Raw genomic sequence first — 16,403 nt, 5'->3', positions numbered from 1 at the left:
TCTGCAAATATGAAAAACAAATAATGCTAAGCATTTTTATTGCTACAAGTAGCACAGATGGACTGAGCCTTTAGGAGCTCAGTCTGACCACAAAGTGCTGACCACAGCGCTCCTCACATGCAGGCACAAGGGCACCTTGCTGTCCATTCTTGCGACTAATGTGACATTTGATATGTTTTGGTTGAGATAATTGTGGTTTTTGTTCCATGCAGGTCTCTCACAACCCTGGGTCTGGTTATCTCGGCCCTAGCTGATCAGGGCGCTGGCAAAAACAAAAATAAGTTTGTTCCCTACCGGGACTCAGTTCTCACGTGGCTTCTCAAGGTGAGTCATCTTCTTTGTCCTTTATTAGCCTACTTTCTGTGGTTAGCAGAAAGGAAGAGTAAAGAGTGGTTCATCTCTTCCAGGTACCTTTCCTCCACCTGTGTTCAGGCTAGTAGCTGCCTGGGAAAGGGTGTTAGCTACACAGTGGCCCCTGGAGCTGGAATGGGCAAGAAAGACCTAGTGCAGAGGGAACAGTGTTGACACTCAGAGTCCACTGCCTGGCACCTGCTCCAAGCTTTATTTTCTCTACTATTCCCCCCCCCGAGCCTTTGGTTTCTTTCCCTCTGGAAAGCTTCCGCTGAATATAGAGTAGAGCACACAGCTATTTCTCTGTTAGCATGAACTAGGGACAGGAATGTGGAAGGAAAACCTCCATGAAGTGTCGTGAGGGAACAGGAGGAAATGGAGACCCTCGGCCCCAGTGAGGGGTGAGCATGGAGGCTCAACTTACAAGTTTGGAGGGGATTTCACAATAGACCCCTGGGGTCTTCTGGAGGTGGTGTGGGGAGGGACATCAGGCTGGGTGTTAGAGCATGTAAACTAGGTGACAGCTTTACTAAGGTGTCGGTGTGGACACAGCTTTTGCTTTTCTAATACTCACCATGGTCCATTGAGAATAGAGAAGCAGGGGCGATGGCACATGGTTCAGAACGAGTTCGCCTCTTCTAGATGACCCGCCCAGCATCTGCGTAGCACAGTTCACAGTTGTCTGAAACTCCAGTTCCAGGGCATCTGACACCGTCTACTGGCTCCCAAAGGTGCTGAACTCACCTGCTTAAATCCACACAGAGACACACACAATTAAAAGCAACAATAATAACAACCAAAAGAAAGACAGAAATAACTTTGGTGCCTGGTATAGTTTAGTAATGGCTCATTTTCTCATTGGTAAGAATGTACTGTACTTACCGTTTCTTACTACAGTGAAACGGGCCTCAGGGAGTTTAGTAAAGGGTGCTGCAGCCGACTGAGTCACTGCCAAGGGATCTATTTCCTCCCTACTGTACGTACTCAGGGTCCTTCTCCTCCTCCTCCTCTTCTCCCCTCCACTCCTGAGACAGGGTTCTCTGTGTAGTCCTGGAACTCTCTCTGTAGACGAGGCTGGCCTTGACCTCAGAAATCTGTCTACCTCTGCCTCTCAAGTGCTGGGATTAAAGGTGTGCACCATCACTGCCCAGGTACCTTCAGGTTCTTAGCATCATTTCTGCATCTCTGCACACCTTTGAAATATTGTTTATATAACTGCAGTAAGTTTAGCAGAAGTCTAAGACTAAAATTGGGTACATTGCTGTACTAGAAAATCAAAAAGATGGCTTCCTTTGACAAAAAATGCAATAAAATGTGGAATTTTAAGCAGGAGGCAAGAAAAATTTTGATAATTAAAAATCTCTTGTAAACTGGGTATACATATAATCCTAACCCTAAGGAGGCTGAGGCAGAAGGATTGCCTCCAGTTTTAGGCCAGCTGGGTTATATAACAAGCTCTTGTCTCTCCTGACTCCCCAAGAATTGCTTTTGAATGAGTACTATAGACATTTCAGTATCAGGAAGTGTTCAGGAATTAGCTTACATTGCTCGTGGTTTCAGAAGGAGAATCTGATAAGTTTCTTCTCCCTCAGACTGCCATAGAGGTGTTTCCAGTCATTCATGGCCATTTCCTTGATGTGCCTGATTTAAAATGAGAATCTACATGGCCCCTGTGACTTCAGTTAAGACAGCAGGCGTTCTCCTCTTGTTGGTTCAGTTGGCTGCCATTAATTACAAAGTAGTTGTCGCCCCTGTTTAAGGAGAATTGGGGCACAGGCAGCCATGTCCGCTCTGACTGGTTTGTGCGAGGTGGTGCTCCTTAGTAAAGATTCATTAAGAGGCTGCCCACTGATTTTTCGCGGTTTTTGATCAAAAGTAACTTTCATAATATGTGAAGAATGAACCAAAGTAGCCACTTTACCTGTTTTTTTTTTTTAAATTAAATTTAGTCTGTAATTGCAACTTCTTTGTGGCACTTCAAATTAAAAATAACGCATGTTTATTTGGTTTCTGTCTTTAATTTGTTTTTTTTTCCCTTAAAGATTTGAATTATCAGCTGAGCGGTGGTAATACGTGCCTTTAATCCCTGCACTTGGAAGGCAGAGGCTGGTCGATTTCTGTGAGTTCAAGGCCAGCCTGGTCTAGGAATGAGGGCCAGGACAGGCTCCAAAGCTACACAGAGAAACCCTGTCTCAAAAAACAAAACAAAACGAAAGAGACTTGAAATATCTTTTTTATCTCATATTTGACTTTTGCACCAAGAACCTAAGGAGGGCTTTAAAAACTTACCCCGGAGATGTAGTCGTTTGCCTTCCACCCCACATGAATTTTCAGTTCATTTGTAAGTGGGCATTAGGCTGCTGCCTTGTCCTCTAACTCATGGTCCGCCCCAAGCCCTGCCTTTCAGTGTTGGTGTGAGATTTGCATACCCCTCTGCCAGATTTCTCTTGAATGACTTCCTTGGAGTCTATTAAAAAATGGCTCACTTTTTTTTTTTTTTATTTTTTTGCCTTTTTTAAAGATTTGTTTTTTATGTATTCACTGTTCCTCTTGTATGTATGCCTGCAGGCCAGAAGAGGGCACCAGATCTCATTATATACTGTTGTGACCACTATATGGTTGCTGGGAATTGAACTCAGATCCTCTGGAAGGGCAGACAGGCTCTTGATCTCTGAGTCACCTCACCAGCCCCACTTTTTTTTTTAAACTTTTTATTGATTCTTTGTGAATTTCATATCATGCACCACAATTCCACTCATCTCCCTATCCTGTATCTTGTATCCTTCGTTCTTGCAATCTTGCCCATAGGAAAACAATATAATAAAAATTAAAAATTAAACAATAAAAATGCAAATTAAAGGAAAAAAATCTCTGAGTGGAATCTGCAGTGTGTCACTGTGTGCACCCTTTTGAAATGGCTCAGCTTTTAAGGAAACGGATGTGTGTAGAGGTGTGCCGGAGGTCAGCCTTGGGTGTCATTCTCAGGAGCAATGCTCCTTGACCTTTGAGCCAGGGTCTGTCACTGGGATCTGAGTGCCCAGTGTGCCCCAGAGAGGTGCCTGTCTCTGACTCCCCTCTGGCTGCCATTACCAGTCTTTTTATGTAGGTGCTGGGTCACGCTCAGGCTCTTATGTTTGGGTGTTACAGCTTTTACTGACTGAGCTATCTCCCCCGCATCTAATTGCTTATCTTTGACAAAATGCACATGTTTGGTTTGTGTTTGAATGCCATTTACACAATATTTGTGCTACGCACTTGATGTTTATCTCCTATGTGTGGGTCTCTTAACCCCACGTCTGGTAACGTGTGCCCAGGTCACACTCTGTGAGAGCTAACCCCCACTTTTATTCTTAATGTCAGTTCGTAGTGGGTGTCATGTAGACCTCTCACCTAGCTGACAACCACTTCCTTTGGACTTTTTTGTCCAACCCACTCTCTACAATTTCTGAATTCACCAGAACTTTAAGTCTCTTCAGTAACTGTCCTCCAGTCCCCTAGAATCAAGGTCAAGTTCTTCCTTGAGTGCCTTACAAAGGCCGGCTCTAGCTGACCTTTCCTCCTAGCTTTTGTCTTCTGCTCTCCGGTGTGGTAGATTCTAGTTGGTGCAGATAGCTGTCTTAACTTTTCTTACTTTAGGGTTTTTGGGTTTTTTTTTTTTTTGTTTTTTTCAAGATTGGGTTTCTTTGTGTAGCTCTGGCTGGCTTGGAGCTTACTCTGTAGACCAGACTGGCCTTGAACTCAGAGAGATCCACTTGCCTCTGTCTCCTGAGTGCCTTGGTTAAAGGCCTGCGCTGTAGTTACTTCCATCTCTCCTGGTTCTCTCTCTTGTGCCTGCCAGTGCTGGTTCACCTGGAGGTCTGCAGTGTCTTCTCTTCTGGGTTCTTCCCTCTCTTTGTGGTCAGACCCTGTATCTAACTCTCCTACAGCATTGCCTCTCCCATTAGCTGGCAAAGCTCATGAGAGGGAAGAGCAAGCAATCCCCGCTCTGCTCTGAACTAGCACTCTGACCTTCCATGAGAATTTCAGCCTTTCTGGGACTCAGCTTCTTAGCGGAACAATGAAGTAATTTGATTAGACAGCTTCAGTGCTCTTTCAACTTGAAAAGAAAAATTCTGACTTCTAAAATGAGATTTCTTTCTAGTGTCCATTTAATTTGCATTGCCACATTTGAAACAAAGCTGGTCTGATTTGCTTAAAGAGTAAACAATAAACTGTAAACTCTTTCTTGGATGCCTGCCCATTCTTTTGTTACAGTTTCCTTTTCGTTCAAGGCAATATGAGCATTTTGCTGCTCCATGGTCATTTAGTAAATCAAGCCTGGGGTGCCAGTTTCCTTTTCTCAGCCTAAACACAGTGGCCGCTTGCTTTTTCTTCTGGTGGTTATGGTTACAGTTCCATTTGTCATCCATGCTTGTCGTGTCCATGGGCAGACTGCAGTAGTCCTAAGTGGGATATGTGGCATTGCTGGCGGGTGGAACTGTAGCCCTTGAGACTTTCTGTCCCATCTGTCATTAATTTGCATGGGACTCGACAGACAAACCTGGAGCATTGACAATGTGACATCAGCGTCTAGGAGTGAAAAGAGAGTCAAGCAGTCCTGGCTTGTACTCCTGGAAGTCCAGATTGGTTACATTTCCTGCCTTTCTATAAGTGAGAACTTATTTTCTTCAATATAATTATCTCTGCTTTCTTTGAAAAACTAAGTTTTCAGTAATGGATGAGTAAGCATACATACTGTCTGTGATTGAGCTGTTGATGCCTTGGGAATTAATTTTGTTTCTAATATCAGGACAGAATAATTTGGAGCAGTGTCGGCCCTTAGTCCTGAAGTGGCTGTGTGGGAGGAAGGAGAGGTCTGTTTGGAACTGAAGGAGGAAAACACCTGGGGTAGAGTGCTGCCCAGTCTGCTGGTTCTGAATTGTTAGGCAGGTTGTTGATGGTTGTGTCTTGTTTGTTTTTGTCTGTTTTCATTTAGAACAAGCCTGTTTTCTCACTAGTAGAGTGGGGGTACTAAGTGAATTCAAAAAAGGCAAAGAACTGTGTAAAACTACAAAAATTTCTAACAAATTTTATATGCATTAAAATTAGAAAAGCTGTATTTCAGAATTAAGAGTTTTCTGAAGATGAATATTGGCCAAAGTCAGCCTTCTTGTGATGTAGTGAACGTTTCTCTGGATTTTGAGACTGTCATTCATTGGGATTGCACTTCTGAGAGGGAATATTGAATCTTTATGTGTTCATGTATGTGCAGGGCCATGTGCATGCGTGTGTGCATGTGGAGGCTAGATGACTCTTGGGTGTTGTTCCCCACATTCTGTGTAGCTTTAAAGTCATTTAAAATATTTTTATTGTATGTATATAATGCTTGCCCATGTGAGTTTATATGCATCACAGACATGTAGGAGCCAGCAGAAGACATCAGAATCCCCTGAAACTGGAGTTATTGACAGTTGTGAACCACCTTGTAGGTACTGGGAACTGAACCCAGGTTTTCTGTGAGAGCAGTAAACACTCGGAACTCCTGAACAATCTTCCTAGTTTTCACCTATTTCAAGACGGGGTCTCTCGCTGGCTTGGGTCTCATCTAGTGAGCAGGCTGACCAGGAAGTCCCAGGGATCTGCTTTTCCTCCACCTACCCAGCACTGGGATTGCGAGTGCGCATTATCATGGTTAGGTTTTTTTTTTTTTTCCCTATGTAGTCGTGGCTTCCTGGAACTCACTCTGTAGACCAGGCTGGCCTCAAACTCACAGAGATCTGCCTGCCTCTGCCTCCCCAGTGCACCACTGCTGGCCTGGTTTAGTTTTTTTATGATGCTTCCATGCCTTGCATGGTATGGTGATAATGCCTGCAGTTATCCACCCTCCTGTAACAAATTATACCCAACGAGCTAGCAGGACAGGCAGTGACCATCTCAGGATTCCACAGGCAGTCTTCGGTGCTTGGGGCTAGGGCCTGTGTGCTGTAGTCCAAGTATGAGTCAAGGCTGTAGCCATCTGGAGGCCTGATCCTGGGTGAGGGGTTCCTCATTTCCATGCGGATAGGCAGAACTCAAAGGCTTGCTTCCCTTTTCTCTGCCGTGAGTCTCTTCTTAGGGGCCAGCCTACCTCATGGCAGCTCCTCCTGAGAGCAAGAGATAGTGCCCTAGACAGAAAGCACCACCTGCTTTTAATTTAATATCAAAAGTTACATGCCATCCCTTCTGTTACCTTTGGTGTTTTGCCAGTTAGGTGCCAGTCTATTAATGCTGACCACACACAAGGGAAGAGGTCTGTACTAGTGAGGACTTAGGAGGTGGAGAAGCAGAGCAGTGGCCTCCAGTTTCCTTTGCATGGCCAGTGGAGTGGGAGCTGATCAGCTGATTTTAAATTTTTTGAGGGTTTTTCTTTATCTTTCTTTTCAATCCTGAGATATAACCCAGAGCATGCACGCTCTGCAAGTGTTCTACTACCGATTTACATAACTCATTATTTTGAATGTTCTAATTAGCGTAGTTCTCCTGTCTTAGAAGCCAGCTACCTGACATTCGGATGAGTAGCTTCCTTGGGATCTTTGAATGAGCTGTGGAAGCTGTTGTGCAGAGCATGTGCTAGTTTCTAGAATGCTGGCAGAGGGAGAAATGAAGCTGCTGCAACTCAGCTTTTGGTTCAGAGGCCCATAATTGTCCCTTAGGTTTCAGAGCCTTACAAGGTTCCCGGGAACTTGTACCTACAGGACAGGAGGAACCGTGGAGGAAGGTGTTGGTGAGCTTCCTTGGAGCTGGGAGTGTGGCTCAGCGGCACAGCCGTAGCCTGCATTCAGGAAGTCATAGGGTTCCATCCACAGCACTACCAAAGTCCCCAAAGGAGCTGATACCATGCACACCCAGTTCCTCTAGGTTGGCTAGCCACCAAAGTCTGCTCACATTGCCTATTAAATGGGACACGCTAGCTTTGGGTGAATTTTTACTTAAAAAGATGAATGCAGTCTGTTGGGGTTTCCTGTTCTATCTTGAAAAAAAAATGAAAGGATTTGTTGTTGTTTAGGGGTTCTTTTTTGTTTGTTAAGTAAGTGGAGCTGGGCATGGGGCACACACCTTTAAGGTTCAGCACTTGGGAAGCAGAGGCAAGTGGATCTCTGAGTTCGAGACCAACCTGGTCTACAGCGTGAGTTCCAGGAGAGCCAGGGCTACACAGAGAAACCCTGCCCCCTGCCACCACCATTACACCCTGCCCCCCAAAAAGAAAAGGAAGTAATTGGCAGAGAAGAGACAGCCCCAGGCTTGAGCCCCATGAGGATCTACCTGTGAGTCCCTGTTTTTCCTTGTGTGTGCTTGGCCTTGGGCTGTTTTAGTCTTTCAGATTTCAGCTTTCTCATGAGATGGCTTCTGCAGACTTTAAAAGACTCTTCACTGTGTTCTTCCTGGTAGGACAGTCTGGGGGGAAATAGCAAGACCGCCATGGTGGCCACTGTGAGCCCAGCCGCTGATAACTATGATGAAACCCTCTCAACCCTGAGGTATGCAGATCGAGCCAAGCACATTGTCAACCATGCTGTGGTGAACGAGGATCCTAATGCACGGATCATCCGAGATCTCCGAGAAGAGGTGGAGAAGCTCCGTGAGCAGTTGACCAAGGCTGAGGTAGGAGGCCCAGCCGGTTAGACTCTGTGTCACTGGGGGCCCTGGCAAGCTGGAGTGTGAACTTTCTTCCCCTGATTCTGTTCTGTCCCTGAGCAGTACTCTGCTAGGAACTCTGGGATTCTCTGTGGGAAGAGGAGTGTGAGTAGAGTAGGTTTAGGGTTGTTTATGGCTGTTGAAAAGGATTGGATAAGAGAATATGGGGAACAGGAAGCGTGCTGCGTTCCATTTCTGTCCAGGGAGCTGACAGACTAGAATAAGAGGAGAAAGACAGGCGGGGGTGGGGACAAAGTAAGTGATTTAATTTTGTGCAGAAACTGGGCATACAGTTGAGGCAAAAGGAATTGGATGGCTTTTTTTTATTCTCATTCTGTTAGCTTGCAGTTAGAACAGAAGGCACCCTCACCTTTATATCACACCCTTTTCTGTTATGGGTGAGCTAGGTTTGTCGAGTAATATTGTAAGCTGTCTCAGGACAGAAGCAGCCAGAGCTCGGAGGTGTTCTGTGCGGTCAGTGTCTCCGTTCATTCTGTGGCGGCTGATGCTTGGGCTCTGTAACAGGCTTTGAAAATCACAGTGCTTGCTTAGATGCGAGCGCTTTCCTTGGGTTAGCATGAAATGTCATACTCCGGGTTCCTGCTCTGGGTAGGGTTTCTGTCCCAGGGACTTGTCTCTGGAGCTGGCCCCACATCCCTCTCCTGTCTTGTTTCTCTTCTTATGGTAGAAAATCAAGAGGCTACTTGGTCATATCAGTTACCTTGATCATGGTTTTGGTTTGTTTTTGTTCCTATTGAATTTTATCCTGAGTTTATAGTTCTTCAAGAACCTTGGGGATGTGGTTCCTGTCTTCCCTTTATTAATAACACTACCTGTTGCTTCTCTGCCTTTGGGCTTAAGATCAAGTGTTATTTTAATGCTGTCCAGTTTGCAGCATGCACACATGTAACTTGTGTAGCCTTGAGTACATTCCTGAAATCATCAGTAGGAGGAGACTGAGATGAAGCAATGCCCGTGAGTCTAGATGTACAACTTACCGCAATTATAATCATCAGCCCTCCATAGGTAGCTTGGCACATTTATCTCCTGAAATGTAATGAGAACCCCACAGAAGGCTGTGGGAAAGGGAAGAGTTAGGTTGTCTTTCTGAGTACGCCATAGCTGATTCTTGGGTCTATAGTCCTCCCAGGATAGGTGTTGTGGTCTGTGATGGCCACCACCCTGCTTAGGCAGGTGGAGAGCTCAGTGGCAGGTGGTGGTTCTTTCCTGGCACCAAACAGACATTTGAAAAAGTAACGTTTTGTTTTTAGGCAATGAAATCTCCAGAGCTGAAAGACCGTCTGGAAGAATCCGAGAAGCTCATCCAGGAAATGACTGTGACCTGGGAGGAGAAACTAAGGAAAACCGAGGAGATTGCACAGGTTTGTGCTGGGGGCAGTTTGCATGGTGCTCAGGTGGTGATGTGGCAAATCTAGCACACTGATGCACCTGCGCTTCAGAGAATTGGTCTGAAGATAAAGATTTCATAGCTTCATTAGCTTGTTTCTGTGTGAGAAATGATTAGTTTTGTAGTATTTATTATTTGTACTGGAGATTGAACTCAGGACCCACACATGCTAAGCAAGGACCCCACTACTGAGCTACATGTTTACTGAGAATTTCATCCATGTGTACCGTGTACTTTGACCGCAGTCACTGCCCACTCCTTCCTCCCAGCTGTATTGTTCATACACTCATGGGTATGTGACCATTCACCCTGGGGCAGGATTGACCTAACAGGTGCCATACCTTAAAGAAAGCCGACTTTTCCTCCCCCAGCAGCATCAACTGTCTCTAATTCAGGGTGGGGACTCATGAGCACCTTCCCCCTCCATTCCGGAATGTTGACTGGTGTGATCGTGGACAGGTTTTATGGAGGCTCCGTGGCTGCATTGAGCTCAGGCCTGCAGTGGCCCTGCTCTGACCAGAAGACACTGTTTGACCTTGCTTCTTTCCAACTCTGGCTCTTGCAGCCTTTCTGTCTCTTCTTCCTTGATGGCCCTGAGCCTGTGTGTGTGTTTGTGGGAGTCGGGGGGTTGGTAGAGATGCCTATTTTTGCCAAGCCCTAATTTTTAACTCTTTAACTTATTTTTATACTTTTATTTTACACTGTGGTAGACCTAGTCAGTGGCTCTGATGACTGTGACTTGAGAGGAGACCTTAAGTTCCGTGTAGCTCATGGTAGCCCAGGTGGGAGAATGAGTGAATTGAGATGGAAGGAGAGGGCATGGGCCAGGCTGAAGGGCCCCGCAAGCATTACAGGCTGTTTGACCTTTGTTCTGGTGAAGTGGAACTTTTAACATTTGAAAAGAGAAACACGTGATCATCTTTATTTTTCCTTGCACTGGATGGTGAAGGTGTGGGACGGTCTTCTGATACTGTCAGAGCCTCTGTGTCTTGCTGCCTCTGTGGCTGGGGATCACCACCTCCCTGGTGTCTTTGCAGGAGCGGCAGAAGCAGCTTGAGAGCCTCGGGATATCTCTTCAGACTTCTGGAATCAAAGTTGGCGATGACAAGTGCTTCCTGGTTAACCTGAATGCTGACCCTGCTCTGAATGAACTCCTGGTGTACTACTTAAAGGTGAGTGCATGGCCTTCTCGGAGCGCTCGGTGTCACCCATGGCCTTATTTCATCACTTGGAGTATAGGACAGTCTTGGGGTTTTGGGACCAGTTTCCATTTTCTGTCTTTGAGTGATGTTATTAAACTACTTATATAAAAAGAATATCGTGATATTATTTCTAGTAAGTTAAGTAATGTACCTGCCATTCTTTAATATAATTTATAGGGAATATTTTCTTAAATAAGAGTGGAAATAGTGCCGGGCGGTGGTGGTGCACGCCTTTAATCCCAGCACTCGGGAGGCAGAGGCAGGTGGATCTCTGTGAGTTCGAGACCAGCCTGGTCTACAAGAGCTAGTTCCAGGACAGGCTCCAAAACCACAGAGAAACCCTGTCTAGAAAAACCAAAAAAAAAAAAAAAAAGAGTGGAAATAGTTAAAGTTCTTAGTTAGGGCCACTCGATAGGAGATTGATGTTTCCAATAACTTTTAGGAAAAATTTAAAAGTTTAAATTATCAACCTATTAACAAACAAAAGGGAGAGCTGATCACATAGACATTGGGCGGATCAGCACATGGAAAATACAGTACACATTGATACCTAGACATCGGGCGGACCAGCACATGGAATAGAAAGGAAAATACAGTACACATTGACACCTAGACATCGGATGGACCAGCACATGAAATAGAAAGGAAAATACAGTACACATTGAAATCTGAAAATCTCAGAAGATGGGAAAGCCAGGAAAGTCCTTGAGCTTGACACAGTGAGATATGAGGAGTGCCTCCCATTTCTCGTACCTGTTCCAGAGCCTGAGTTAATTGCACATAGCCCAGGTTCTTCCCATCATTACATGGACTAGTGTGGCAAGGGAAGGAGAGCTGGCTTTGATAAAGTCGGAGACAGTTGTAAAGAATGTTGTCATTTACCTTCTAAGAACATGCACATTGGCTAGTGTCCTTTTGCTTTCTATTACTGTGATTAAAAAAAAAAAAAAAAGGACCAGAGAAACTTGATGAGGAAAGGGTTTATTTCAGCTTACAGTCCATCATGATGGGAAACCAGGGCAGGAACTACAGACAGGAACCTGAAGCAGACACCATGGAGGAACACTGCTTACTGCCTTGCTCCCATGGCTTTATCAGTGTGCCTTCTTATACCACTCAGAACCTCTTGATCAGAGGTGTCACTGCCCATGGTGGTCCATGCCATGGGCCCTTTTGCATCAATTATTAATCAAGGACATGCCCCATAGATTTATCCCCAGGAAATTTGATGGAGACATTTTCTCAATTTCGGTTTCCTTTTCCCAAGGACTCTAGTTGTATCAAGGTGAGAGTTGACAAAAAAATCCAACCAGCACAGCTTCTTTCTTACTTTTCATTGAGGATGCACTGAAATAATTGCTTCGTTATTATCATTTTGATAAGTCTCCCCACCTTTCCCCCTCTAAGTATCTTATATAGTATTTGGCAATGCTGTGAGTTAAATAATGTCTTTGATACTTATATGAATGCATGCATATCTAGTGCAGAGTCAAGGCTTTTCTGGTTCTTTATACACTGGAAGAGAGTGCCTCTAGGTAGCTTCCTGGATTCATGTGAAGACTGGTTCTATGGGTAAGTTTTACAGACAGAAGCACTATACAACTATACTGCATTCCCTATTCTGCTTTCTCCCACATATGCTATTTTTGCCTATTAAAAATAATGTGTTGGGTTGAAGAGAAGGCGCAGTGTTTAAGAGCACTGGCTGCTCTTCCAGAGGACTTGGGTTTGATTCCCAGCACCAATATGGTGGCTCACAACTGTCTGTAACTCCAGCTGGGTGTTGTGGCGTTCAGACCTTTAATCCCAACGCTTTGGAGGCAGAGGCAAGAGGAGGATCTCTAAATTCAAGGCCAGCCTATCTACAAAGCGAGTTCCAGAATAACCAGAGCTACACAATGGAATCTGTCTCAAACAAAACAGAACCAGCCAGCCAACCAACCAACCAACCAACCAACCGAAAAAATCCAACTGTCTGTAATTCCAGTTCTAGGGGATCTAGTACCTTCTTCTGGCTTCCAAGGGTACCAGGCATGCAAGTGGCACATAGACATACTTGCAGCCAAAGTACCCATACGTATAAAATAAATAGAAAAGTAAAAATAGTATGTCATCACAATTCTCATGACACTTTGAACAGTGTTGGCAGCATCTTTTTTAAAATATGCTGTATATCTGTATTTGTGTGTACATGTATATACAGATATGTGTGTGGGCAGGCATGTGAACATCCGGAGACAACCCTGGGTCATGAAAGACACCTACTAATTTGAGACAGCGTTTCTCAGTGGTCTGGTGTTCACCAGTTAGGCCAGATTGCTTGGCAGATGAGCCCCAGGAACACTCCTGTTCCTCCCTCCTCAGGACTGTCATAGCAGGTGTGCCTGACATTTGTAAGTCGGTTCTGGAATCAAACTTAAGTCCTCATGCTTACAAGGCAAGGCATGCTTTCTTTCCCAGCCTAGCATCCTGAGTTAGAACAGTCTACAGACACTCATGGACTCCGGGAATATGCACAGTAGACTAGGACCTAGGCACATTGCCCCTTTGGAGTCTCAGAGTTTGGAATTCCCTTTCCTTCAGAAGTGATAACTGTCTAAATTACAGGATACGCAGAAAAACAAAACAACCCACAAAAAAGCAACCCAATTGATGTCTGTTCTCTAAGTAAAAAGTTAGTAAATCAGCAGCAGCTGTTTGGAGAGGGGTGTTTAGAGTGGTCAGAACATTTCTGGTCCCTTGTGTTGAGGAGATCAGTTTTTTTTTTCCAGAATGGTCAGCTCCATCTGGGCCCAGTCTGAGACAGTGCCAGGCTCGCCTGATGGCAAGACCATCCTCATGACAAGGCACATTCAGAAGGGTGAGCTCAGTCCAAGAATGGTCTCTCTTTAGAAAATGCTACCATGTGGGATGGGGGAATTTGGAGGCTGCACTTTTTTTTTCTTAGCCTGCAACTTCTAAGTCAGTTTGAATGGATGTGACTTCAGATGTGCTGACCTCATCTCTCTAGGTGACTCTCCCAACATCATCTGCAGATTCGGGTTCCATCCTGTGTCCAGGTTATAAGATTTTCTCCTCCAGAGTGTGCCCCTCCATCTGTACTCTGATATACCTTCTACTGTCACTGTTTGGAGTCCCTTATTAGTTCATTCAGTTGCTCACCATGTGCCATCCCATCCCAGCTTTAGGTACTCATTAGATCATTTTTTGGATGGGGTGGGGTGGAGCATGTTTCTGAGACTGGGTCTCAGACTGACCTTGAATTTAACAGTTGTCCTGACCCAGCCTTCTGAGTGCTGGGATCATAGGCCTGTGTATACCAAGGAGATAGACAGCCTGTGAGAAATTTCTTCATCTGTTTTTCCCCCTGTTGCTTGGAGTATACTGTTGACTTAAACATTGAGCAGTAAAGAGTTTGCAGAACTGAGCCTTTTGGATTTAGAGTTTGGATCCTAGTGTATTTTCCAAATCACAATAGATTGCAACCTCAAGTGAGAGACTTGAGATTTCCTTTATACTATAAATTCTAATTGGGATTTGAAAGTTTCTTGTTTCTCTAGGAATCCAGTGTTTCTCACATATTTGATATGCAAAGTATTTATTTAAAAGATGGATTTCTAGCTTGGCAGTGTTGGTGCACACTTTTAATCCCAGCACTTGGGAGGCAGAGAAGGGTGGATCTCTGAATTTGAGGCCAGCCTGGTCAACAAAATGAGTTCCAGAATAGCCAGGACTACAACTTGGATTACTTTTGCCTGTTTTGAGTTTGTGTCTCTTGTTTCTGTTGACTTGTAATCACTGTCTACAGATACCAGATCACTGCAGACTCTGTCTTGTGTTGGTTGTACCAGCTGCAGGAGCCTTGGATAGGTTACAGTCAAAACAAGGGGGAAAACAGCATGTGCAAAACAGTAACTCAATAATTACTGGTGTCATGGGGGCTCAAGAGGAGGGAGATATCAGGATATACCATCTGTACAGTTTCCATGCTAGTTGGTACGGTGGGCCAGAAGCCCCAGTCAGTGTCAGGTGAGGGATTAGCCTGGGGCAGTGTGACAGTGACACTGCTCTAGCTCTGAAAATATATTAAACACTGAGATAGAAGGGCTGGAGAGATGGCTTAGTGGTTAAGATCACTGGCTGCTCTTTCAGAGGACCTGGGTTTAATTCCCAGCACCCATATGCCCATTCACAACTGTCTGTAACTAGTCCCTCAGAATCTGAAATCCTCTTTTGGTCTCCATAGGCATAGCCTGCCCATGGTACACAGATATAACATGAGGCAAAACACTCATACACTTAAAAATACCTTAGAAAAAAATGAAAAGAAAGTGTCTGAAGTGAGGTACACATGTGGAGGTCAGCAGAAAACTTGTGGAAGTCAGATCTCTTTCTACCATGTTGGTTCTGGGGATTGAACTTGGTTTCTCAGGCTTCGCCTCAAGTGCCCTTACCTACTGAGCCATTTTCCTGGCCCTAGATGCTGTCTTTAAACAGCGTTTATTTTTGTAGTTGTCTCATTTTGATTGAGACCACATAGTTCTTGTTCACTCTCTCTCCATCTTCCTCCCTCCCTCTCTCTTCCTGAAACAAAGTCTTAGGTAGCTAAGGCTGTCCTTGAACTCACTGTGCAGCTGGGGCTGACCTCAAACTTGTAGCCCTTCTTCTTTTACCTACCAGCTCTGTAACTGTAGTTTTTAGACAATATTGTAAAATACTGTTGATATATGGCTTATGCTCTGAGAGTGGTATAAAATATTTAAAATCAAGATGGTAAGAGAAATAACAAATGTAGACAGACATAAATAGAAGATTGTATTTTGAGCTTGACCACAACTGAGGGACGTTGCTTCTTTTAAAGACCTAGAAGTCATAGAATGAATGTCAGGGGCCACCATTCATTTGCTTTCAGATCTTGTGCCTGAGGGGCTGTCTGAACTGATCTTAATTCATAGGGAACTCTACTTCTTTCTTAGGAGCACACACTGATAGGGTCAGCAAATTCCCAGGACATCCAGCTCTGCGGGATGGGCATTCTTCCCGAGCACTGTATCATAGACATCATGCCTGAAGGCCAGGTCATGCTGACCCCTCAGAAGAACACCAGGTAACATGCTTAAGTTAGTGTGAATTACACTGGGTCGGGGGTAGGGAGTGGGGGAGGATGAGGGACATCGGCCTGCTCTTGTTTTCAGCTCACTTAAGACACCCTGGGTATGTGTCAGGCCCTTTCTATTTAATCTTAGCATCTCTCATGCTCTCATACTCCTGGCACCCTGGCCTCACTCACATGCCTCATTTTTTAAAAAAATATGTATTTACTTCTCAATTATGTATATGTATATGTGTGTCAGGGGAAACACACATGGGTGCAGGTGATTAAGGAGGTCAGAGTCATCAGATTCCCTGAAGCTGGAGTTACAGATGCTTGTGAGCCCCCTGCGTGGGTGCTGGTAATCAGACTCATGTCCTCTGAAGAACAGCATGTGCTCTTAACCACTAAGCTGTCTCTCCAGCCGTCTTCACTCTGTCTTGATTGAAACCATTTTCTGCTCAGCTGGCACAGTCCTCTGGTTTGGGGAGGAAGTCCCTGCATTCCCCATTTATCTCCTTTTATAAAACCCTGCTGTTCTTTTGGCTGTCAACTCCCATTTGACTTTTAGGACTAAGCTCTGCCAGTGTCTGCTTGGGGGAGTTCCCTGTTAGCTACACTTTTTTTTTTTTTCCGAGACAGGGTTTCTCTGTGGCTTTGGAGCCTGTCCTGGAACTAGCTCTGTAGACCAGGCTGG

At 44.9% G+C, this 16,403-nt stretch overlaps 1 protein-coding gene across 1 annotated transcript in view; it reads left to right on the top strand.

Moving 5' to 3' along the window:
• Kif13b (kinesin family member 13B) overlaps positions 1-16,403 on the top strand; it is a 150,105-nt gene that overhangs the window by 68,382 nt on the left and 65,320 nt on the right. Inside the window, exons 10-14 of the mRNA XM_013349264.2 lie at positions 213-324; positions 7,759-7,971; positions 9,276-9,386; positions 10,450-10,584; positions 15,591-15,721. Coding sequence (XP_013204718.1) covers positions 213-324; positions 7,759-7,971; positions 9,276-9,386; positions 10,450-10,584; positions 15,591-15,721 — 702 coding nt within the window. The remainder of the gene's footprint in view (positions 1-212; positions 325-7,758; positions 7,972-9,275; positions 9,387-10,449; positions 10,585-15,590; positions 15,722-16,403) is intronic.

This window comes from Microtus ochrogaster, chromosome 17 (genome assembly GCF_000317375.1).
Source record: "Microtus ochrogaster isolate Prairie Vole_2 chromosome 17, MicOch1.0, whole genome shotgun sequence".
NCBI lineage: Eukaryota > Metazoa > Chordata > Mammalia > Rodentia > Cricetidae > Microtus > Microtus ochrogaster.
The sequence above is the reverse complement of the archived record's forward strand: the minus strand, read 5'-3'. Positions and strand labels throughout refer to the sequence as shown.